This window comes from Pinus tabuliformis, chromosome 3_1 (genome assembly GCF_031772625.1).
Source record: "Pinus tabuliformis cultivar Carrire ecotype Pingquan chromosome 3_1, CPIR1, whole genome shotgun sequence".
NCBI lineage: Eukaryota > Viridiplantae > Streptophyta > Pinopsida > Pinales > Pinaceae > Pinus > Pinus tabuliformis.
In genome coordinates, this window is record NC_142301.1 from 324,562,180 (window position 1) to 324,587,186 (window position 25,007).

At 39.4% G+C, this 25,007-nt stretch overlaps 1 protein-coding gene across 3 annotated transcripts in view; it reads right to left on the reverse strand.

Annotated features, from left to right (window-relative positions):
• LOC149187085 (3'-5' exonuclease domain-containing protein / K homology domain-containing protein / KH domain-containing protein) overlaps positions 1-25,007 on the reverse strand; it is a 290,743-nt gene that overhangs the window by 77,776 nt on the left and 187,960 nt on the right. For all 3 annotated transcript variants that reach the window (XM_089411279.1, XM_089411278.1, XM_089411280.1), the window contains exon 6: positions 7,252-7,298. In XM_089411279.1, coding sequence (XP_089267405.1) covers positions 7,252-7,298 — 47 coding nt within the window. The remainder of the gene's footprint in view (positions 1-7,251; positions 7,299-25,007) is intronic.

Genomic DNA, 25,007 nt, shown 5'->3' on the forward strand with positions numbered 1-25,007 from the left:
GAGAACTAACATTAGTTTGCTGCAGTAGGGATTCTAGCTTAGGAATTTTCATAGCTAATACAAAAAGTTCTTTTGATTATCAATTGAACAAGAACTATGTTACCAAGACCCTATCTTTCACAAAGCGAGCTTCAATGGGTTGAAGTTGGAAGCTAGAAAGAATTAAATATATAAAGAAAGCATAGTAACCTAAAAAAACATACAACATATGCAAAACTATGGTAATAGTAATAAAATGGTTAGGCTAATATCTTTTAGCACAACATGTGTCAAAAGAAAACTACCCTGAGATCAATCGATGCTACTGATTGTAGAATTCACAAAAATGTTGTTATTTTCAAATATTTGTGTCTTCATCTTATACAGTTAACCATTCATGCTAGAAATTTGGACAAAGTATGATAAACTCGCCTGCAATCGTTTCCTGACACTCCATCATAAGCTACTTAAACCTACAGTTGCAAGCCACAACAACAGAAATGAACTAGATGAAAAAAGTGGATACTAATTTCCTGTTAAAGCCTATATGTTCGATTCATCTTTATGGTAACTAAATACAACCACTCAATGCAAAGCATTTAGTAAACAAAGATACAGGCAATGAAAAGGTAATTACTTATCAGTATATCATATTGTAAATTCATTCCCAAAAGACAAAAGATTCTTTCAAAGTCTTCACTGCAAAAGGTTGATGCTAAGAATTGAATTCAATAATATTTAAATGTGTATATCTTAGTTCCCAACCAAAAAAACAAGCTATGAGTAGTTCTATAGGTGTACCTATTGCCTCAAAACAGAACAAGCCTTGTGAGATGTTGTAACGAACAAAGTTTGTTCTTCAAGTTAAATATTCTAGAAGATTTGGAATATAAAGACCTCCATTGAGATAGAAGAATATATATTAAAATGTATAAATAAGAATGATAATAAAATTGAGAGTGAGGGGCTTGCTTATATACCAAGCAGGTGTCCCTTTATGAACGGTCATGTCTCCTTAGACATGCCTCTTTGTTTAACTAATTATTACTTATTTACATATTATTATGTTTATTATTTATTATCTATATTTATTACTTTTACATAATTATATTCATAACATTGCCTTCCTCTTCAAAAAGCTTTGTCCTCAAAACTTGTTGATGGAAGGGCTTGATCTCTTTTTCTGCTACGAATGTCTTCTCATCTCAGGACAGTCATCTTTGTCAATACAAGTTGATATGATCCTTGGAGTGATATATAAAATTGTTGCATGGAGGAAGGATCTGACCATCCTAAATTAATCTTTTGTGAAATCTTTTGATTACTAGAAACTTGTGATGAACTGTTATCACGGGACTGAGTTGTGCGCACTTCAATATTCTTCAGAACATAAGTTTGTTGTTTATGTTCTGAGTGATACGGATTCGTAGATTGATTGAGATGTTTGTTCTTGTGATTTGGATGTAGATAAAAAGTTCTTTTGGTTTCCCTTATCATGTGTGTGGCTAGATTCTGATTTACTTCAGGTTCCATTTCGTCGAGTTGGTTACAAAATCTTCACTTGGAATTTCCTTCGTCTCAACATATGAGTGTGTTTTTTCTTTAACTGACGTGTCTTCTTCTTGAGTTTTGTTCCTTTAAGGAAGACTTGGGTTCAAGGTTACTTGGGAGCGGGAGCAGAAATAGGGAGCTGGAGCGGGAGCGACATTTTCAAAAGCTCCCGGTTTGGGAGCGATTCCAAGAGCGTTTTTTATATAATATATAATTTTTATATTTTGATGCATATATGTCAACAAAAGCATGTAGAATGATGAATTAGATATAAAAAAACATAGATTGAACCATATAACAACAATCATCTAGAAGTTATAATCTTCATCAACCACGTCCACAAGCTAGTAACATAGTAACATACAACATATTGAGTCTCATGATTCATCAATCTTAAAGTTTCAAGCTTTCAAAATTCAATATATAACATTTATCATCATTGATCACTAAAGTTGTACTTGTAAGCTAAGTGCAACCATTACAACAAATAATATCTAACATGAAATGAATGTTATAAAATGAAATGAAATGAAATAGCTTTCAACTTTCACAAAGCATCATATTCATAATTCATTACTAATGAGTTATAATTGCCAACTTCAAACTTCAAACTTAAATTGTCATATATTGTTTACAAAAAATATCATAATAAATATGAAATAGTCAATAGTTATAAAAACTACTAGAAACTAGAAAAGACAAGTAAAGCTATTATCTATTGCTAATGCTTGGGCCTCTTGTCGCCACGAGAAATGTCTAATTTTTTGTCTTGTTGCAAAATCAAGATCTTTGTCATTAATATCACCCTCTAAGTATTAACATAAGATAGAAAAAGCATAGCATGTCAAGTCAAAATTTTGTTTGAGTGATGTGTACATTTTTAGGAGGATCATGATAGAGGAGTTCGACAACCAATGTCACTAACATCAAGGTACATAGAGGGATTGATGCTCTTGATTAAATACAAGTTCCATACCCTAATACATGACAAAATCCAATGGAAACATTGCAATCCCCTCAATTCTGAAACCCTGAAAAACTGATAAGTGTGCTGGATTTTGAATGAAATCTAAAATTCTACTTTCTCCATATGAAATCCAATGAGGTCAGAACCACTCTCAAACATCTTGGGTCATTTCATGGTAATGTTAAAAGTTTACGTAAAAGGATGAAAATGAAGATTAAGGAGAATGTCACTTTTACTTTAAGAATTTAACATTACCATGAATCACATATCAATACTAGGGCCATATGCTTGATCATTAGGCTGCCCCACTCAAAACTTATTTGTTTCCTTGAAAAAAAATTGCATTTGGAATATTCCTGTAAAAAAGAATTCGCAAAAAAGACTAAACGCTCCCGAAAAACCAGGGAGCACTTTTTTTTTGTCAGGAGCGCACTCCCAACCCACTCCCGAGTTCCTCCCACCCAGAGCGCGAATTGGGAGCGGGGGCGTGAGGGGGGGCCAGAGGGGGGGAGGGGCGCTCCGCTACAACCCTACTTGGGTTTACTTAATGAAATCCAAGGATGAAGCATTTACAAAAATTCAAGAATTCAAACCTGAAGTATAGAACCTTACAGAAAGAAGAATAAAGATATTAAGATTCGATAATGGAGGAGAACATACATCCAAGGAAACCATAGCTTTCTGTAAGGAGTCTGTGTTGGAATTTCTAAGTCTAACTCGTTAGAAATTCTTCCTGCACTATCTGGTTTATTTCACCTACTTGTTCAATTTCCTAAGAAGTTAGTTAACCATATAAATACTGAAAAATAAACACAAATGCAGTCTCAACCATCTACAAATCATCAACTGAAAGAAATAGAAAAACAAACAAGGGACACTGTTATTTTTGGACAATCGTCCCTGAAAAAACCCAACTTGGGAAAACCAGTGCAGCAGTTTTGAGGGTTTTATTATTAAGCAGCTTTCTTGGAGTACAATTGGGTGCCAAACTAGCTGACCTGACAGAGAAATCAATCTAGCAATATTACCTCTCTTCAAAAGCAATTATTCGACAAGTCTGCTCCACGAAAATCTCTCCAACGCCTCTCTAAGGCTCTGCGTCAGCCCTCCTGGCCTCTGCGTCAGCCTGGAACCCTCTGCGTCAGCCTTCTGATGCTTTGCATTGGCTCTCTAGCCCCCTCTGCATCACTCATGCAGGGCCGGGTAGCCTTTGCGCAATCCCTTTGGCCCTCTGCGTGGCGGAGAGAGCTTGCAAAGCCAGAAGGGCCAGTGCAGAGCAAAAAAGTTGCTTGTCACGCAAAAATCCAAAATTGTTGGAACTGCCGAAACTATCGGGAACTGCCAAGAAATGCTGAAACTGCCGGGAACTATCGGAACAGCCGGAAGAGCTGACGCAGAGGGCAAAGAAGGTGACAAAGGGCTGACGCAGAGCCAGCGCAGAAATAGTCGGGGTTAGACAGTCTTGTGCTGGATCAACCGAAATTCTGCCAGGTGAAGTGAGGTAAAACTCACTCAGATTTTCTGCCAGTATTTTCTCTGTAAACAATTGCTAGATGAGCATCCTAGATTGTATTCAAATATTTACTGCCAATAATAAGAATCCTCAGATTTGCTACACCGTTTTTCCCACATTGGGTTTTTCCAAGGATGATTGTCCAAAACCAAGGGTCAATGTGATTGTTCATATGTTGATGTTTCTCTTGCCGTTTAATTTTTAGTTCTAGTTTGTGAAGTCTGCAACTGAATTTATTTTGGTATTTACTGAAGTATTGGTAAATAACTTATCATAAATAAGTAGCTGAAATAAATCAATTATTGCAGCAAATTTTCACATGTACTAGTCCAATGATGAGGGCTCTGACGATGGTGCTTTCCTTCCCATGTCTTAAGGGCGAGATAAACCTCTGTTGAGCCTTGGATCAACTACCATAAAATATGCTAAGCCGATCGGGGCACACTTTTCCAAGTGCATCATCTCGCGAATAATGTGGGGTAAGGAACAGTTTGTTGAGGGTGTTGAAGGTGCCCGTGGCATGAAATGATGCTCTAACACATGATGGAGTCCCATGGCTCTCAAAGCATCCCCTAGAAGTCTCAATATTATCCTCTGGTGGGATTGGGCCCCAATTAAGTTGCCCAACTCATGATGAAACCACCTGCCAATTACAAATAAGATCCAATGTGCTTCCTCACCATGAGGTACAATAATTCATTAGTGCATCTAAGTGAACCAAGCTTGTTAATCAAGGTCACATTAAGACTTCATAATGGGCTTCCCTTCCAAACTTGGGGCTTTAAGCTTGTAATAGTGTTACCTTCCTAGGTAGGAGTGGCTAATAAACAAGCCTCTTAGGTGTTCCCAGGCCCTAAGGGAAAAGACAAGTCCAAGGAACATCCTTCAATTGATATGGGTCATGTAAATAATGATGAGATGGATGGGGACACAGGGGTCTCAAAACCAAATGCCATGGGTTCAAGGATGGTAATAATGAGGGATGTCCACATATTTTGGTGTATAGATGTAGGAGGGAGCAATCATGGATAAATGAGTTACCTCGGCCCCTTGTTTTTCCACCCTTCTTCATTTCCCTTTTTACTTTTCTTGATTTTTCTTTGTATTACAGCACGGTGCTCCAGGGGATGAGAGCATGTTGTGTATGATATAAGCAGTTATTACCCCCTTTAGTTGGGGCAGTTTGTCGCCCTCCATCGGTTGGGATGCGCACGGGTTCTTTAATGATGTGCATGCACTTATGGGGCCCTAGGAACCAAGGTGATTTCCATAATGATAAGGGGTACAGCTCATGTTTGGCTTTTTCCCACATGCTATTTTAATGTCCTGGCTATATTTTGCATTTTATAATATTCTTTTCTTTTGTTTCTTGCTTGTGGCCATGATATGCTTTTAATGTTCTCTTAGCTGCATCAACATCCGAGGCAACATTTCCAAGCCCGACCCAAACATGTGGACAAGGGGATGGGGTGTACTGATGTCGTGTGAACCCAGTGGTCATGTGGACCCAAAGAGGGAAGATGATGAAATAGGGTTTGTAATGTGCAAAGGGGAGTGAAAAATGTGAAATAGGAAAACAGGACCGCGCTACCAAAATCGGGGTTTCCCAAATAGTGCCCTTCCTGAAGCTATAAGCCAATAAGAGAGATCCCACGAGACTAGGATTGAGGATTAACCCCCAATTTAAGGTGAGGGAACAAAACTACAATCAAAACCCTTCCTTCTTCCAAGTCACCCAATAATCCATGCCCAATATGCCCAAGGAAAAACAAGCATAAGCACTCAATTGCACAATGAAAAACATACCTTTAGGATTGGATTACCCACCTTCAAACATACGCTCTCGACAGATGGGCGAGGGGACATATCATTGGCTCAAGGAGCGGAGATCAAATTGCACAATATATTGACTACACTGGTGGTTGTTAGGGGCTGCTGGCTGCCGGCTGAAGACAAATTTAGGAGAAAATTTCTCCTATGGGGTCACCCACTTTTGGTGGGTAACAATTACTAAAGTCTATTCAGAAGTAGCATGCGTAGAAGTACATCTAAAATGGTTTGATAAGAAAAAAGAGAGACACTACAACTATTGTGCGTTATGCATCACCTCCACAATTTTTTATTGATACATCTAAATAAAAACAAACAAATATTTAAAAGAATTGAGACATTTATTTCTTTCTCCTTTGAAATATTTTCAAAATCCACAAAATGAGAGAGGAAGAGGAAAAAATTACGAGCCTGGGAAATTTTGGAAAATCCATTTTCACTCAAAATCACCATATGAAGCTCAAAAATGCTAACAATCTTGCCTACAAACAATGTTCAAAATAACTACAAAATAAGGTTTTAGTAGAAGCTAGGCTTTTATGACCCAAAAAAATTCTAAAAACAAACCATAAAAAAATATAAATAGAGACATCTTACAAACCACCTGCTCTAATATAGAAAATCACATTCCCAGATGTGCTATTTTGTTATATGAAGATATTTAGGTACTTGTAAATAAGCAATTCAAAAATATAGCGTCCACATGTGAACTTAGGATCTAGATTGGGAAACCCAAGGGGAAGAAAACCCAAAAATCAAAATCTCTCTCAATCTTATTGAGAAATCCAAGCGTATAGACAATCCTCACCCATATGATGCTCAAAGTTCTATCTACAATACAAGTGATTAACATACATTTAAGTCTCTCTCAAGTTTAACAACACATACTTATAGATCGTTTAAGTTGACAATTAAGGTTACATACTAACCTATTATTTGAAGTTGACAATTGATCATCACTTGAGTAACATTTATCTTGGACCATGATTGTCACTCAAGTGGCCTTTTACTCTTGACCCTTTATTTTGAGTGATGTGGACATTTAAAATCTTCCCCCTTTATTTTCATTTATTCTGCCATTTTAATCTTTTAGTGGCATAATAGGAATATTTCCTGGACAATAAACAGCATACTTCCAGACACGTTTTGTGACTTAATCAATTGGATCTAATGTGTGCTTAGATTACATAATTTTACTAATGTCTACAAATGCCCAAGAAATAGGTCAATGGGACTCAAGAATACAATTACTGGTCAGAAGAACATATTCTACCTTATCTTCTAATATACTAAAATTAAAAAACAAATAGAAGGACTTCAATGGTATTCTGAAAAGAAAAAGTAATGCATATATGTAATTCACTTATCCATATATAGCTTACATATAAACTTTAAACTTCAATCTACCAACCTCTCTAAGTAGAGTCCGCACTTCTTCCTTCTCGGCATATGAAACACCTGCAAGATTCTGCAGTCAAAACATTGAATGCACAAAACATATGGGACAGAAAAGAAAGTACGATATTTTTTTATATGCATACTTCCAGAGTGCTCATTTGTTCATGCATTGAAATAGAAAAGAAGCATCAGTTCAAATGGAATAATTCCAGTCAGGAGGCATGTGCAAGAAAAAACTTTCTTTAGCATGAACAAGATTAAGAAAGGAGAAAGCTATCATAATTCTCTCGTTACCTTCTTACATGGATGAGAAGGGATTGACTGGTTGAGAATTTAAGATCTTACAGATATTGACAGATGAAATGCCTAAGCATTCCCAGACCAAAGTAGAGAAAGTTTTCAATGGGCTTGGTAAAAGTTGGCCAGAAGTATTGTGGCATGTTTGGGATGTGCAGTACATTAATAGCACTGACAAGGTATTGAACTCTAACCTATATCTCGAATGGCTCGAGATATAAATAGCAGGACAATTATGGCAAGCTTAAGCTTATATGGGTGAGATCACATAGTTGTTGCGAGTGAAAGCAAAGGAGTGTGGAGTACCAACTTCCAAAAGACTTTGAAAGTGCAGCATTCCAGGAGAATTTTTTATAAAATATATATTTTTATATATTTTGATGCACATTTATTTAGAAGAAAGCATTCCAAATGGTGAATTAGTTGCAGAAAATATGAAATGTAGATATTTCTAGTATATTAATGATAATCATTAAAGCATCGACAGTACGCAAATAACATCAAAAATCTAGTGATCATAACTTATAGCACTTTCACCAAATGATCAACCATAATATCCATCTTCAAGTTTCAAGTTTCAACAAATAACATTCGTCATAAACACACTATAATAGGAAACATCAACCACGAAATTAAAAAGAGCACCACGACCAAAGAGTTGTAATATGCAATCAACAGTTCAAACTTCAACAGTCCTATATGTTACCAAACAGGCAATAACAAAGACAAATAATTCTAAGTTCTCGGATTTAGATTTTCAGCAGAAAAAAGACAACTAATTATACTATCTATAAGCTCTCTTAAGCCTCTTGCATGAACAATTTCTAATTTCTTCCTCCTTGGTCTGGTAGCAACAGCAATGTTTTAAAACTCCAACTCCGGTTCAGAAATGGCAGAGGGTCGGCTCTGACTCTGACTCCGACTCGGTATCGACTTGGTCAGTTTGATTTCAATGACTCGGCCGTTATAAAAAATACATTAAATGTAGTATACCTAAGGGGGGTTAGTATGGGGTACAGAAGGAGGTACCCAAGGGAATAATATAATAATGGGATGGGCCATAGTAATAAATAAAGTGGTTAACCCGTATCATGTGAGGAACCACAAGTAGTTAGCAATAATGTAATAAGCCTATGGTATTAGATAGATGGTATTGAGGGAACCATGGTAATGACCCATGGTATTGTATGTATGAGGCCTATATAGAGGCTCAAGACTCCCCATTGAGAGATGTCAAGGATTATCGTATGAACAACCATATGGCTTGTGGAGTGTTCTCCTTCCTTAAGGAGTGAATGTATCGTGTTACCCTACCTTAAGGGTTTGATATTAATAAAGTGAAGCATTTCTATATTTAGATCTTGTTATTTCTTGAGTTTATTTCTATTATTATATATTTTCAGATCAGATCTATAACAAGTGGTATCAGAGCACTTTCTTGGGCAAAGTGGAGATTTTTATTTTTATTTTTGCAGGAACTTTTTGGGGTGGCAAGTTTGCAAATCAGATCTGTACGTTCTGGAGCAAAATCTGCAGAATCTAATTGCAAATCTGAGTTGTTAGCGAAAAAATACCCAATTTCAAAAAAAATCAGCCGAATCGTAGTCTGAATAAGGGAGATATCACTGATTTAAAAATCAGCTGCGTTGCAGACATTTTTCGGGGCGGCAAGTTTGTAGATCAGATTTGTACGTTCTGGTGCAAAATCTGCAAAATCTAATTGCAGATCTGGGTTGTTGGCGAAAAAATACCCAATTCCAAAAAAAAATCAGTCGAATCAGAGTCTGCATGAGAAAGATATTATTGATTTAAAAACAACTCTTTTTTCAGAATTTTTTTGTAACAGCGGGACAAGTGCAGAGCAAATCTAAAATTCCAGTGCCTAGATCGGGATTTCTATCACATAAGAAGAAGCAGAAGGGCTGTGTTCTATTTCAAAAAATAGGTCATAATAAGGATTCTAAGCAATATTGAATAAATTGTGGCCATTTCAAATTTTCGCCAAGTAAGTGAATTTTCAAAACACTCTTCATGGCAGTTATATATTTTACAGGAAAAGATGATGGTCCCACTATTGAAGAACATATAAAAGCACAAAAATCATTATGGGAAAAACATTGGAAATTTTGGGTAGTGGCTAAATTTAAAGATGAGCCTGCCAGATGGTGGATCTCACTTTATAACAAAGAGTTGTCCGAACTTTCAGATAAAGAATTTGAAAAAATTCTGCGGTTATTTGCTACTTGTATCTCCTTATTGCAGGTTCATTGATTGATTCAGAAGGAGAAAATCATTGTGTTTATAAATCCTAGTTGCAAGCATAATTTTATCAATGTTAATTTGGCAAAAAAATTGCAAGTTCTAGCAAAACACATTGAAAACACAAAGGTTGATAATGAAGATGTTCAAGTTTATAAAGATTTTAAGCTTTCTATGGATAAGTATGTGTTGCATTGTGATTTTTATACTTCAGATATGGATAACATGGATGTTGTTTTGAGATATCCTTAGATGGAATCTGTGGGTACTGTCAATATCAATGTACAGAAGAAATTCCTAAAGCTCTGGTATAAAAAGAAGAAAATTACATCACAGGATATTTCCATCAATAAACAGGTAGAGTCCAAGGTGGCTGAAGCAGAAGATGTTCCAAGCACTGACACATCAGATGATGAGCCCTCAGTGGTTGACAACCAAACACAAACATCAAACCAGGTACCAGAAATACAGGGAGAATCCAAGAAGGTTGAAACAGAAAATATTACAGGTACTAACACATCAGATGAGGACTCAGTGGTTGAAGTAATATTGGAATATAAGAAACAACCGCCGGCACCACAACATGTACCAGCTACCAATCAGGCTCCATTAGGTGGTGAATTAAAGAAAAAGACACCGTTGGTTAAAACTTCAGCATATCACCACCCACATCACCCCGCAAGAAAACACCCAACAAGATAGCAACGAATTATCCACAATGACAACAACCCCTACCTGACAGATAGAGAGGGACGACGATCCACCTACTATACATCAACACAGAAGAGCCGCCATAGTCAACTTCCATCTCAAGCGAGCGAGGCACTAGCTAGATCGAGCGTTCATCTTTCTCTGGGATGGCTAGATGCACGTGCATGGTACTAGTGGACTACTCTTTTGAGTATATCTTATTATTTGTGTTCTTCTTATGTTTCGGGGACGAAACATGTTTAAGGGGGGTGGAATGTAGTATACCTAGGGGGGATAATATGGGGTACAAAGGGAGGTACCCAAGAGAATAATGTAATAATGGGATGGGCCATAGTAATAAATAAGGTGGTCAACCCGTATCATGTAAGGGACCACAAGTAGTTAGCAATAATGTAATAAGCCCATGGTATTAGATAAATGGTATTGAGGGAACCATGGTAATGACCCATGGTATTGTATGTATCAGGCTTATATAGAGGCTAGAGACTCCCCATTGAGAGGTGTGAAGGGTTATTGTATGAACAGGCATATGGCTTATAGAGTGTTCTCCTTCCTTAAGGAATGAATGTATGGTGTTACCCTACCTTAAGGGTTTGATATTAATAAAGTGAAGCATTTCTATATTCAAATCTTGTTATTTCTTGAATTTATTTCTATTATCATATATTTTCAGATCAGATCTATAACATTAAATATTTATTTTTTTATTAAAAAAAACATAATTTTAAAGATTTTCATTCATGTTTCCAAACACAGCTTTAGAATATAGAGAGAAAACAACATATGATCAAAGTAGGCTCATGAATATATCCATTATATCAAAATGACACCTAGTGCACTGTCCAATACATACATGAATGACAATATAGATATCAAAACAAAAACACATAACCAAGGAGGCTAGAAATGGCCTCTACAACAAAAGTAAACTGCAAAACATCACTAGTCACAGCACTACTGGCTACTGCTAGAGGAGCCAACATCATCTGGCTCAAACTCTGAATCAGAGTCAAACAGGGAAACCCATGGCTCCTCCTCATCATCATCTCCAAGTGCAACTGTAGCAGTAGAAGTGGTAGCACTAGCAGGCTGCGCAACAACTGCGCGCTGAGATAAACGAGGTATGTGCTTCCATTGTGGCTGAGTAGAGGAAGCGCCTACAACTGGAGGACTTGGGGCTGAGCTTGAGGCTGGTACAAGTGGATCTGCATTTCACTGAACATTTCCTTCAACTAATGCCTCCATTTGTAAATCCAAATCAAGATCTTCATCAGAATCAAACTCTATTCGATGAATCTCCACTACCCAATCTGATGTTGGATCAATACCTTCCAACACAATGGGATCTGAATCAGGGCTTTCGTTCAGCAATTGGTTGCATCTGAGCTCGAGGTTGTATTGGACATAAACTAGATCATTTAACCGTTTTTTATTCAAACGGTTTCTCTTCTTCGTGTGAATCCTCTCAAAGATAGACCAATTGCGCTCACACCTAGTAGCACTGCAAGTTTGACTCAAAATATGAATTGCAAACTTCTGCAATTGAGAACAATAGCTACCAAATGCCTCCCACCATTGTGTTGCTAAAAACATAGTTGTGTAATGAGTTAGCTCAACAAAATTACAAATTATATCCAACTTTGAAATTATAAACATAGAATTTGAAAATTGAAATTGTTTGTTTACCTAGCTCATCTGCTTCCCTTGCAATCCTAGCTAGGTTCTTGCCAAAGATACCTATGGCTTTGCTGAAACAAGTGATCTGTCGGTGTATCTCCAACTTATCACTCTCCATAGGGACCATGCGATCAATGCAGTCAAACAATCCATCTCTAACCTCCCCACCCAAAGCTCATGCCTCCAGAGCTTTATAATGATACTTTGAGCTCAAAAAATACCCAGCTGCATGTATAGGGCGATGGAGTTGATTGTTCCATCTTTCATCAATGATTTCCAAAATGGGCCCATACTTAGCCACTCTATCCTTGTATGATGTTTGTATTTGCTCCTTTACTTGATCCATAGCCTCATAATGAAACCCATAGCCAATCTTTCCCCATCCACCAACCGCAACACCTTAACCACTGGCTCAGCAACCTTCACAATCTTTGCTGCCTTTTTCAAAAATATTTCTTCATTAACTTTCTTTTTCAAATCTTTGCCATCATGTTTGTGAGACCAATGGCTTCCATTCCAATCATCACTGGAAAACAACTTTTGCAAGTTTCTATGTTGGGAAAGCATAGATTGCAATGTCAAAAAATGAGTTGCAAATCTAGTGATGGCAGGCCTAATAATATCCCTGCCCCCTGTGTGTTTCCTCATCAGGCTCAAAATCCATGAATGATTGTAGATACATTTTGTTATGCTTTTAGCATGCTCTACAGTGTTAGAGGAATTATCTGTGATGATTTAAACAACATTAGCCACTCCCACCTATGAAAATTCCTAGATCTAATAATCTCAGGAATCCTACTGCAACCAACTGAATCTACTTCACCTAGATTGTAAATTACATTACAAGCTTATTTCAGATTTCTTCTTGAAACATTGAAGTAAATTACTGAAGCAGCCTACACCAAATTAAATATGGTTTTGAAACATAGAAACTGAGCAAAGAAAATAAAAACACATAGAACACCGTTATTTTTGGACAAAGTCCTCGGAAAAACCCAATGCGGGAAAACCGGTGTAGTAGCTCTGAGGGTTTTATTATTATGCGGGAGAAAATCTGAGTACAATTCTAGGATGCTCAACTAGCAATACGATACAGACAAAATACTGAACAAAAGATTAGTGAAATGATCTCACCCTGTCACTGAAGAATCAGTGACTGATCCTGCTGAACTAGAGGCTTTGCATGGCCTCTGTGCAGAACTGCGCCACTTCCGGCAGTTTTTGCGTCACACCTCCTGGGTATTACGTTGCCCCTCTTCTGGTTCCTCTGCTAGCTGAGAAGATCAAACTTCTGCCTTCCAGACTCACACCCCAGCTTCCGACAACTAAAACTCGACTTCCCTAAGTAGGAAACTCGACTTCCCCTCAAGGACTGCACTGCCTCTGCATCAGCACTACGTGGGCCGACGTCAGCCCTCCTCTGGATGTCTTTTTGTTCTCTCTCTGCCTTGTACTCTCTGAAAATTCCTTCCAGATTCTCATTGCTCCTCTGCTGCAAGAAATCTCCTCAATCAATTTTTCCTCTTGAGAACTTCTTACCTCAGAAAAATCGATTTCCTTGATCTCTCAGTGTGTTTTCCAAATGACCCTCAAGCCCCTTCTTATATCTTCCTGTTGGACAACCAACGACCGAGATTAAATCTTAATCAAAGGCTTAGATCATTTTGGCTTGATCTGTGTCTTTTTCTAGAAGCTCAACCCCTGATTAGATTAATACCCATTAATATTTTAATTTTCTTAAATTTAGACTTAGGAACCCCATTAAAAATATTAATTATTTTAATAGAATCACTTTTGGGTGGAATTTCCCAAAATGCTTTCTGGGTTCTTTGGAATACATGTGCCCAAGCCTCCCTGCAAAATTTTAAGCTTAGAGCACATCCGATTCTACCCCAAATCAACACTCCCTCTTAGCGAGGAATGTGCTCTAGCAATACACTTCTACTACATACTACTCTGACTCTGAAGCATCATCTTCTGCACTGTTGATGTTTGACATGTTGTCCACCAACTACTGCGCTGTTGCTGCAACTGTACTACTGCCTTTGACACTGCCACTGCCAATGTTACATCTATATACTACAATACCCTCTCAAATGTTGCATTTGTTATGCTGCTAGCACTGCCACTACTAACATTGTATTGGTACTGCAATGTTGTTGTTGAGATAAGCAACTAAAAACACCCAGAACTGGACAAGTATCCAGTGGATACACCTCAGTGCTAAAATCTTGATTGTTGTTAGTCCCACACTGTCTTCTGAAGCCACTGTGTTGTTGAAGCTCTGCACTGTGCCTCCATGCATTATCACCTCTCCACTCTGCGCTACTCACGTTCTGGCACTACTAACTACTGCATCTATCGACTCAACACTCCATGGCGCCAACTGAAAACTCCATCCCGTTACTAATGATCATGGGCTCCTGTAGCAAGGTGATGATCCAAGAGGTGGGCTCCTCAAGAATCCTGCCCATCTGTAGCTTTATCGAACTACAGCTCTATATCGGCCCACCTCCCTCTTGGAGGTATCTTGGCTGTCATGGTGAACTCCTCCTTCGTTCAATCTTTGCGGTTGCAACCTTAGGATCATGCTTCTCATCCTTGTCCTTTTTCTTCAAAGGACACTGGGATGCATAGTGGCCCATCTCGCCACATCTGAAATATTTCACCTTGGAGACGTCCTTCTTTTGTCTTTCTTGCCCCTATTGTCTCTTTGATGCAAGGGCTGCGTTATCCTCCTCCTCTACTTTGGGCTTCGACCCACTGTTGCTACTGCGTCCGTCAAGTTTGACCTTGAGCAGGTCTCTCCTCAGCTCTTCTTGTTTTAGAGCTGCCCACATCTCGTCCCAATTTGGCAATGTTGCTCTACCCAGGATACTCTAGACAAAGACTTGTTATTCATCCGCGACAGAATTTAGAGCCAGTCTCACTAACTTTGAATCTTGAGGCGTGTGCCCCGTAGCCGACAACTCATCACAGGTCTCCTTCAGTTTCGTGAGGAATGGATCCACACGTTCTCCCTTTTGCATTTGTGCAGTCTCAACTTCTGTTCTAAGTACATCTTTCGTTGCTCGGAAGATCCCTGGTACAATGTGGCCAAGGCATCCCACATCTCCTTAGCAATCCCTTTGCTACCAATGTGGCTCACCACGTGATCCTTGACTCCATCTAGGACTATCCTTTTCGCCTTAGCCATCTCATCTCTGTAATTTTTCAGCGGATCTGCATTCGCAGGGATAGCTACCACACTATCAACATACGTCTTGAGGGCATGTTCATCTAGAAGGAAAGACATCCTAGCCTTCCAGATGACATAGTTGGAAGCCCCGTCCAACCTGTCCTGATCACTCAAGCCACTGGTTGCCATACCCTCCGAAATATGTCAAACAACTCCCTCTTTCTCCCTATTACGTAGCTTCTAGGTTGGCTTATGCACTCCCTGATGGAGCTGGTAAGTTGTTGCTCCTCTGCTGCTCAGCAAATAAGAAATATTGATTTCCTCGACAAGAAATCAATGAGGAAGTATTCCCCGACTATGTGATTGGCTTCCTCCTTCTAACAGCTTTTCTACCCAGCAATCATCTAGCAGAAAACTGCATCCCTCTATCTCTGCACTGATTCTCTGCATGGCTCCTTCTGCCTCAACAATTTCTCAATCTGGCAGTCTTACCTCTCTGTCAACTCACTCAAAGAGAGACACCCATGAAAATATAGCCCTCATGGCTAGAACTGCACAGTCCCTCAGGGGATTCGAACTGTTGCTTGTTGCAGCAAGTTGGCCCTTGCTTCAGTGCTAGATTTTCTCTTCCTGGTTCCCATCAACAGCTCTGATACCATGAGAAAATTCCTAGATCTAACAATCTCAGGAATCCTACTGCAACCAACTGAATCTACTTCACCTAGATTGTAAATTACAATACAAGCTTATTTCAGATTTCTTCTTGAAACATTGAAGTAAATTGCTGAAGCAGCCTACACCAAATTAAATATGATTCTAAAACATAGAAACTAAGCAAGGAAAATAGAAACACATAGGACACCATTATTTTTGGAAAAAATCCTCGGAAAAACCCAATGCGGGAAAACCAGTGCAGTAGCTCTGAGGGTTTTATTATTATGCAAGAGAAAATCTGAGTACAATTCTAAGATGCTCAACTAGCAACCCGATACAGAGAGAATACTAAACAAAAGACTCGTGAAATAATCTCACCCTATCACTGGACAATCAGTGACTGATCCTACTAAACTGGAGGCTCTGCGTCACCCTCTGTGGGGCCTCTGCACAGAACTGCGTCACTCCCATCAGTTCTTGCGTCACCCATCCTAGGAATTACACTGCCCTTCTTCCGGATCCTCTGCGGGCTGAGAAAATCGAACTTTTGCCTCTCGGACTCACACCCCAACTTCCGGCAACTTAAACTCGACTTCCCCTCAAGGACTGCACTGCCTCTACTGCATCATCACTGCATGGGCCAGCATTAGCCTTCCTCTGGACGTCTTTCCGTTCTCTCTCTCCCTTGTACTCTCCGGAAATTCCTTTTTCCGGATTCTCACTACCCCTCTGCTACAAGAAATCTCCTCAATCAATTTTTCCTCCTGAGAACTCACTTCAGAAAAATCAATTTCCTTGATCTCTGTGTGTTTTCCAAATGACCCTCAAGCCCCTTCTTATATCTTCCTATTGGACAATCAATGGCCTAGATTAAATCTTAATCAAAGGCTCAGATTGTTTTGACTTGATCCATGTCTTTTTCTAGAAATTTCACCCCTGATTAGATTAATACCCATTAAGATTTTAATTTTCCTAAGTTTAGACTTGGGAACCCCATTTAAAATATTAATTATTTTAATAGAATCACTTCTGAGTGGAATTTCTCAAAACGCTTTATGGGTTCTTTGGAATACATGTGCCCAAGCCTCCCTGCAAAATTTGAGGCTTAGGGCACATCTGATGCTACCCCAAATCAACACCACCTCCTCAACAACCTCATCCAACAACTAACAAAACAATTGTCCATCTTTCACCCTATCAGATGCATCAATTGATTTTAGAAACACGGTTCCCTATGGGCAAAAGATAATAAAGTTTATGATGGTACGATTCATTTGATCAATCCACCCATCGGACATGATGGTACATCCTGTTTTTTCCCATGAGCATTTGAAATCTTTCAAATATTAACCAATGGAGGAAATTTCTTTTCGCAAACGAGACCCCCTTAACTCATGCATGGTAAGGCCTTTGAAGCCATTTCCAGCAACAAATATGGCATCAAACATAGGCTCATAATATGGTGAACGGGAAGCATTGAAGGGGATATCACCATCATACCACCATCTAGCTCTGTAATCACAAGAAGTCTCCCTCAATTCTTTCTTCCAATGGTCATCTAAAGTGGGTTGCATATGACTTTTACTAGCTTGAGGACCATGTGCATCTGATGGAGAGTAGGGTGTGACAGTGAAATAAATTTTGATATTCATATCACTCTTCTTTTTCATTTTACCCTTACCCTTTTTTTCTTGCATGGACTCCAAAGAGGGAGGAACATAGCAGAAGGGGTTGGATGCATTAGTACAAGGGATAGATGAAGAGCCCTCAAAATCAAAATGGGGGTTGGTAGCCATCATTTGTTGTATACTCCTCTTCCTCCAAATTTCAGCCCCTATTTCTTTTTGCCTAGCTTTTTCTTCCTGAAACTTCTCAAAGCTATTTAACAACTCCTTCCTAATCTCCCCAATTCGTACTGATGGTGCTTCACATGTAGTGATTTGGCCTCTAATACTAGCCAAGTGTTGTTTTAGCCTATGAATGCCCCCAGGATCCTCCTTAATTTTTCTATGACAAAATTTGCAATGCATTTGATTATCAACCATTTCAGCATATGCCCAAGCGACATCTTTCTCTCTAGGAGCCATCTTTTGACTTGGAAATGAAAGGAAAAAATCTGAAAATGAAAAAAAAATAACATTGCTTCAATGTTCATTTCTTTTACAAAAGAGGCTCTTTTCAATTTCCAGATTTGCACAAAATAAATAAATAAACAAAAACAGATTTTAGAAGTGAAAAAAAAAATACCTCTAGGCACAAACCGCCTCCCCAATGTTGCTCCAACAAACCAACTCCTCATTGTTGCTCCAATGGTTGCCCAAGAAGCTCTTCACTGCTGCTCCAATGCTTGCCCAAGGCTCCTCACTGCTGCTCCAAAAACAAACTCCACAACTCTTCACAAACTCCTCACAAATACTCAGACAAATGCAATGAGATAGTTGTGATGAAATGAGAGGAGTTGGGTAGCTTTTATAGGGTTGGGAGAGGTAAATGGACCTCCAAATCACCCTAAAGAAAATTATAATTAACTGTGGGGTTCAATCCCCCCCCCCCAAAAGACCCCATTGGTCGTGCATGTAAGTGGCTGACCGAGCCGACCGAGTTATCTCGAGCTCAGCCTAGTCGGCGGGTTTGTTACCAAATCGGCCGAGTCGATGACTGGCTCGGTAACAAACTGGCCAACCGTTTTTTAAATCCACCGAGCCAACCCAGCCAGGCCTTGGCTCGGTCTGGGTCGACCGAGTCAGAGTTGGCTCGGTTAGTTCTGAAAACACTGAGCAACAGGAATTGTTCCGAGAGCATTGGAAGTCTTTTTGGGAGCATTTAGAAACATTCCAGGAATGCACTCCCCTCTGAAGTGAGCTTCAGGAGCAGGAGATTGAGGGTGGGGTGCGGGCGAGGGTAAAAGCTTCCCCTACAGCTAGGGCTAAGAGTCTGAGACTATTTAAATCCCTTACTATTTTGGATATGAATGTCTTTATATATATATATATATATATATATATATATATACATATACATATACACATACAACTCCAGCTTTTTTTTTTGAAAAAATCTGAATTCTAAGAAGCATATTAATAAGACCTTCAATTATGCAGCACTAGATATCTCTGGAGCAAATAGCCTCAAGAAATATACTCGGTTCCTGTTGCACGTCAGGCAACCCTTGTAGAGACACACTTAGTTGAAGTGATCTGTTGCTACTTGGATGATATTCTCTTATCACTCTGGACTTGTTATTCTCCATTCATCAATTACATTCCTATGCTCATTAGTCATTCACAATGGCATATCACTTCCCATGCCCCTGATCTCTAATGTGCTAGACGATATTTCATGTTGTTTCAATTAGTGGTTGGTATCATTTTGTTATCCACCAAAATGGGTAACCCCATAGGAGAAAAATTTTATCTTACATTTGACAGCCAGTCGGATATGTTGATTTCTGGTAGCATCGAATGTGCTCTAAGTCTCAAATTTTGCAGGGAGCCTTGGGCACATGTATTCCAAAGAACCCAGAAAGCGTTTTGGGAAATTCCACCCAAAAACAGTTTTATTAAAATAATTAATTAATTTTAATGGGACCATAAGTCTAAACTTAGGAAAATAAAATAATTAAAGGATATTAATATAAATTGTGCGTCTAACTTCTAGAGGAAGACGAGGATCAAGCAAAAATGATCTTAGCCATTGATTAGCTTCTAATCTGGGTCGTTGAATGTGACCGAGCAGATTAGTTAAGGAGGCTTGAGGGTCACTTGGATTTTCTGAAGCAAAGCAACTGCTGGGAGAATTTCAATAGTGAGTTGTTGCAGAGAGGGGCAGAGAGAGTTTTGGCCGGAGGATCTTCTCCAAATCCAAGAATACTCAACAAAGAGGCAGAAAGACACGCAAAGGAGGCAGCGCATAGGGCAGAGAGGGTGACACAGATCCAGGAAGGGCTCAAGCAGAGCAGCGCAGCAGCTTCCAGCGTAGAGGTCCAAATTCGCTAAAGGAGATGTTTATGAGTCGAGAACGTTGAAAAAGGCTCTTGAAGGCAGATCAATTCTCAGTTGGGCTGACACAGTGACTTAGACAATGACGCAAGGGCAGCGCAGAAGTAGTCGGGGAACTCACAATTCAGCTATCGGATCAGCCGAGATCAGTAGTGTTGAGTGAGGTTATCTCACCAGTCTTTCTTGCCAAGTGATTTTCTCTGTAACTGGATTGTCGGGAGGGCATCCAGAGTTGTATTCAGAATATTTTTGCATAATAATAAAAACCCTCAAATCTGTTGCATCGGTTTTCCCGCATTGGGTTTTTCCGAGGACATTTGTCCAAAAAATATTGTCACTTGTGTGCATCTTTCTCTATTGTTCTATTCTTGTTTTGGGCAAATTAATTAATTAAGTGAAGGCTGCAGTTGTATTAGCTTCGATATTTGTTGCAAGAAGCAATAAATAATTTGTTTCAGTAATTAACAAATAGGAGAAGTTTAATCAGTTGTTGCAGTAGTAGATTCGGGTGGGATTCTCAAATTTTCACAGGATAGCCAGCCAGCCAATAGCCATTGATAGCCACTATTTAACGACAATATGCCATGTGCCTCCACCATTTGCATTAGCCATGTGCCTCTCACCCTTTGGCATTACACTTGGATGAAGGTGGGTTGCTATTCAAAAGGTACTTTGATCATTTTACAATCGAGTGCTTATACTTGTTTTCTTTGGGAATGTAGTATAGATAAAGAGATAATCTAGAAGATTAACCGATCTTGACTGTAATTTTGCTCTATCACCTTACCTTACCGGGGGGTTAATCTTTAGCCCTAGTCCAGTGGGACCTTCCGTAAGGCCCCTTAGGGTTATAGGAGGGGCACCACTTGGGAAACTATGATTCAGATAGCATGTTCATTGTCCCCTATACCACAATTAACACTTTCCATCCTACATTACAAGCCCATATTTCACTTTCATTCTTCAAGTCTAACTTAGTTCTTTGGTATTTGGCACCATATGTTCACACTCCTTGAGTAGGGTTGGAAAACGTTTCCCTGGATGCTGATGCAGCTAAAAGAAAAGAAAAAGCATATCATGGCCACAACAAAACAAAAGATACAAAATCAACATGCAAAAGATGGTCGGGATATAAAGATTAGCACGTGAGAAAAAGCCTAACATGAGCTCCACTTTCCTCATATGGCCATCGCCTGATTCCTGAGCATATGATGCTCTATTACATCAAAAAAGGAACCCTTTCATGTCCCAACCCTGATGAGCACTAAACTGACTCATCTTAACGTGTAATAAAATTCTATATCATAAAGAGCAAGCTCTAACCCTCGAGCTATATGCGGTAATACAAGGAATAATCAAGAAGAAGTAAAAAGTGCACAAGACGGGTGGAAAAATTAGGTCAAGCGGGTAACTCATGCCTCCACGATTACTCCCTTCTTTACATTCATACACTTAGGATGTGGATGCCCCATCAATTGGTCCCTTTGACAATGGCTACCTCGCCACGAAGTCTTTTCTAGCCCTTCAGTAGGGCTAGAAAACTTTTCCTTGGATGTTGATGCAGCTAAAAGAAAAGAAAAAACATATCATGGCCACAACAAAACAAAAGATAAAAATTCAACATGCAAAAGATGGTTGGGACATAAAGATTAGCACATGAGAGAATGCCTAACATGAACTCTACCTTCCTCATATGGCCATCACTTGATTCCTGAGCATATGATGCTCTATTACATCAAAAAAGGAACCCTTGCATGTCCCAACTCTAATGAGCACTAAACTGACTCATCTTAACATGTAATAAAATCCTACATCATAAAGAGCAAGCTCTAACCCTTGAGCTATATGTTGTAATACAAGGAATAATCAAGAAGAAGTAAAAGGTGCACAAGAGGGGTGGAGAAATTAGGTCGAGCAAGTAACTCATGCCTCCACAATTGCTCCCTCATTTACATTCATACACTTATGATGTGGACACCCCATCAATTGGTACCTTTGACCATGGCTACTTGGTCACAAAGTCTTTTCCCTTGGCTACATGGGCACCTATCACTAAAACACAAGAAATAGGGCGAATAACTAAGCCATTTTATTAATGTGGAGAACTGAGTACATCATATAATACGAAAGATAGAACCTAGGCTTGCTACAGCAAGCAACGCAAGATCCCAAGTGAATATGATGGTACCCAAATGTTGGAAATGGCTCTAATACCAAATCTGCGTCCACCCAGAAAACCTATTGTTGTCACTGGAAGGAACTGCTTATTTAGCCCTCTAAACTACTCCAAAATTCTGAGAAATTAGCCACAGGCACTACTCCACCAACTCAACAAAACCCAGAAATATCTCTCAAAACCAAGTCGTGGAAATGGTCCCAGAATAAACTGCATCATCCAACAATTTTTGTTGCCGACTGTTGAATGGAACTAGGAATTTTGCACTCATGAGGGATCAGGAAATTCTGCAAAATTAATCCTAGCCTCCCCTCATAAAACCCACGAAAACCCAGAAAGCTTATGGCCAAATTCCTACCAACCCAACAGGCCCAAAAATTGTGAATTCCTTGGCTCACTGGCTCTGCGTCCCACCACAAAGATATTGCTAAGAAATGAGTTGCAACCTCCCACCAACAGTTGAAAAATGGTCAAGCAATAGCTCCTGTTGATAGGAAATTTTAGACATCGAAGGGTTTGCGCAAACACTGTGCAGAAACCTGCGCAGAAGGTCCAAGAGGACGAGTTTTCTGAAGCAAAGTTGTGTCGGGGTTGCTTGCGGAGGAGGGGAATTTCCCTTAGATAATTTTGGCCAAATTTTCTTGCTGTGAATTGCCAATTTTGAGCACCCAGATTGTACTTAGAATTTCATTGCTGCATAATAATAAAACCCTCAGTTGTTGCACCGGTTTTTCCACGTTCAGGTTTTCCGTGGACATTTGTCCAAAAATAACTGTCTTAATTTTATGTGCACGCTAGAATTTTCTCTGTTTCCAGCGCTATTTTCTTCCACAGTTTATTTGTGAAGGTTGCGATGTGATTTATTTAATATTTGTCGTAGATAAATTGTTAAATTAATTAACAATTAGAAAAATAAATTCCAATTGCTGCAATGGGATTTTTGTATTGAAATTTTCACATGGTATCAGAGTGTGATTGATCAGACAGGGAAGCTCAGAGGTGGGAGAAGAAAATTTCGTTGTTCAGAGGAAGCAGAGGGCTGAAATTTTTGGCGCTGCGTAGTGCCTAGCTAGGCAGTACGAATTATTGGGCAAGGGTTTGATTTTCCAGCTGCAGTTGCAGTTGCAATAAAATTCGATTTGTCCAAAAAAGCGATTCCAACAAGCAAAGGGAGCAGCAGCAGCTTAGTATTTTTGTTGAGCATATTTTTGTTTGGGCACAGAGGGTTTTGTAATAGTTTTCTAGAGCAGAATCCGTGTCCGGTGGAAAGAGACAGAGCACACACAGAGGGTTTTGTAGTAGTTTGCTAGAGCAGAATCAGTGTCCGCTGGAAAGAGACAAAGCACACATAGAGGGTTTTGTAGTAGTTTGCTAGAGCAGAACCCGTGTTCGGTGGAAAGAGACAGAGCACACACAGAGGGAAAATTTCTCTCAAGGGATCTCGAGTTTTAGAGATCTGATTTTTCCAATTGCAGATTGGCAGTGGTTGTGGGCAAATCCTCTCACTCCAAAAGGGAGTGCGACTAGCAGATCCAATAGCCTAGCAGAGGGGGAGAGGAAGTTTTCAACTAGATCATAGATGGTCGTATGAGATTCCTAAAGCAGTTTGTGCGAGTTAGTCATATTGCAGATCTGGACAAAAGATCGACTTCCAGTTGTTGAAGACAGGTGTCAAAGGAAGTACAAGTTGTCTAGTGTGAGTTGCAAAGCGAAGAAAGGTCCCAGTAAGGGAAAAGGCTCTGTTACCACTCAAACTAGTAGGGGACCTAAGGGGAATCCCAAAAGGGAAAATGCTACACTAAGGGCAACAAATGGAGTCTTAGCCCACTGTCACCTCAACTAAGGCTCCCTCTTATTTACAAATTTTCAATGATGGGAGGAGACCCAGTATGTATGGAGTCACTAATGTGTAACAAATCAATGGATATGAGTGACCCAAACCCTTTCCGAGAAGGTTTTTGAGAATGGGCTTGCTTGCTTTCTAAGCAAGGGGCTATGTGCTTCTAAGGAAAGGAGGAGGATTTTGGGTGGGTAGCGGGGGGGAGGGGGTTAGGTGTATGAGAATAGACTTTGAAAGGAATTTTCGCACCCTAAATCCTTGTTAAAGTTGGTATCTGGGATGATTCTTTAAGAATAGTCCTTTAAAGCAGTGGGACAACACGGGGCGAAGTGGACCCAGTCTAGGGTATGAGACAAGTATGAAATAATCAATCATTTTCTTACCCTAGACAAGGTGGCAAGGATCAAAGAAAGTATTTGACTCAATGATGTTGTTTTGACATTGGGAATTGCTAGCCTTGAGGATGGCAGGGCAAGTTTTGGTCCCGGAGCTAGGGCTTGGCTTTTCTCCCAACCCCACCGTTGGAATGTCTTCAAATCTGGAGGAGGGCTAGAAGAGAGGCCAACGTAGTAGACCCTAGGAGATTGAACTTTTTCAGTGGCTAACTTGCTGGTAAATTGATGCCCTGGAAACCCCAATGTGGCTAGACTTGGGAGAAGGTGAAAGAGTATAAGTTTTGGTGACCACCCTTGGTAGATCAGTGCCTTAGTACTTGGGAGAATGCAATATATGTTTATTATGTGTAAGATTTCATGGTTTCCAGTCAAGGAGGCCTCAAAATTGCTTCACAAACCCTCTAGGTCAAGTGAAAGCAATCTTGCATCTTTCATACTTCAAATGCACAAGAGGAATGTCTTGTCAAGGTCAAATTTTACCTCTAGGAGATTTCGCTTTACAAGGGCCAATGCATGGAGAGAACGTTATGATAGAGACAATCCCACAATATTAAGCAACAATTTGCATGCAGTAATTTGCCTTA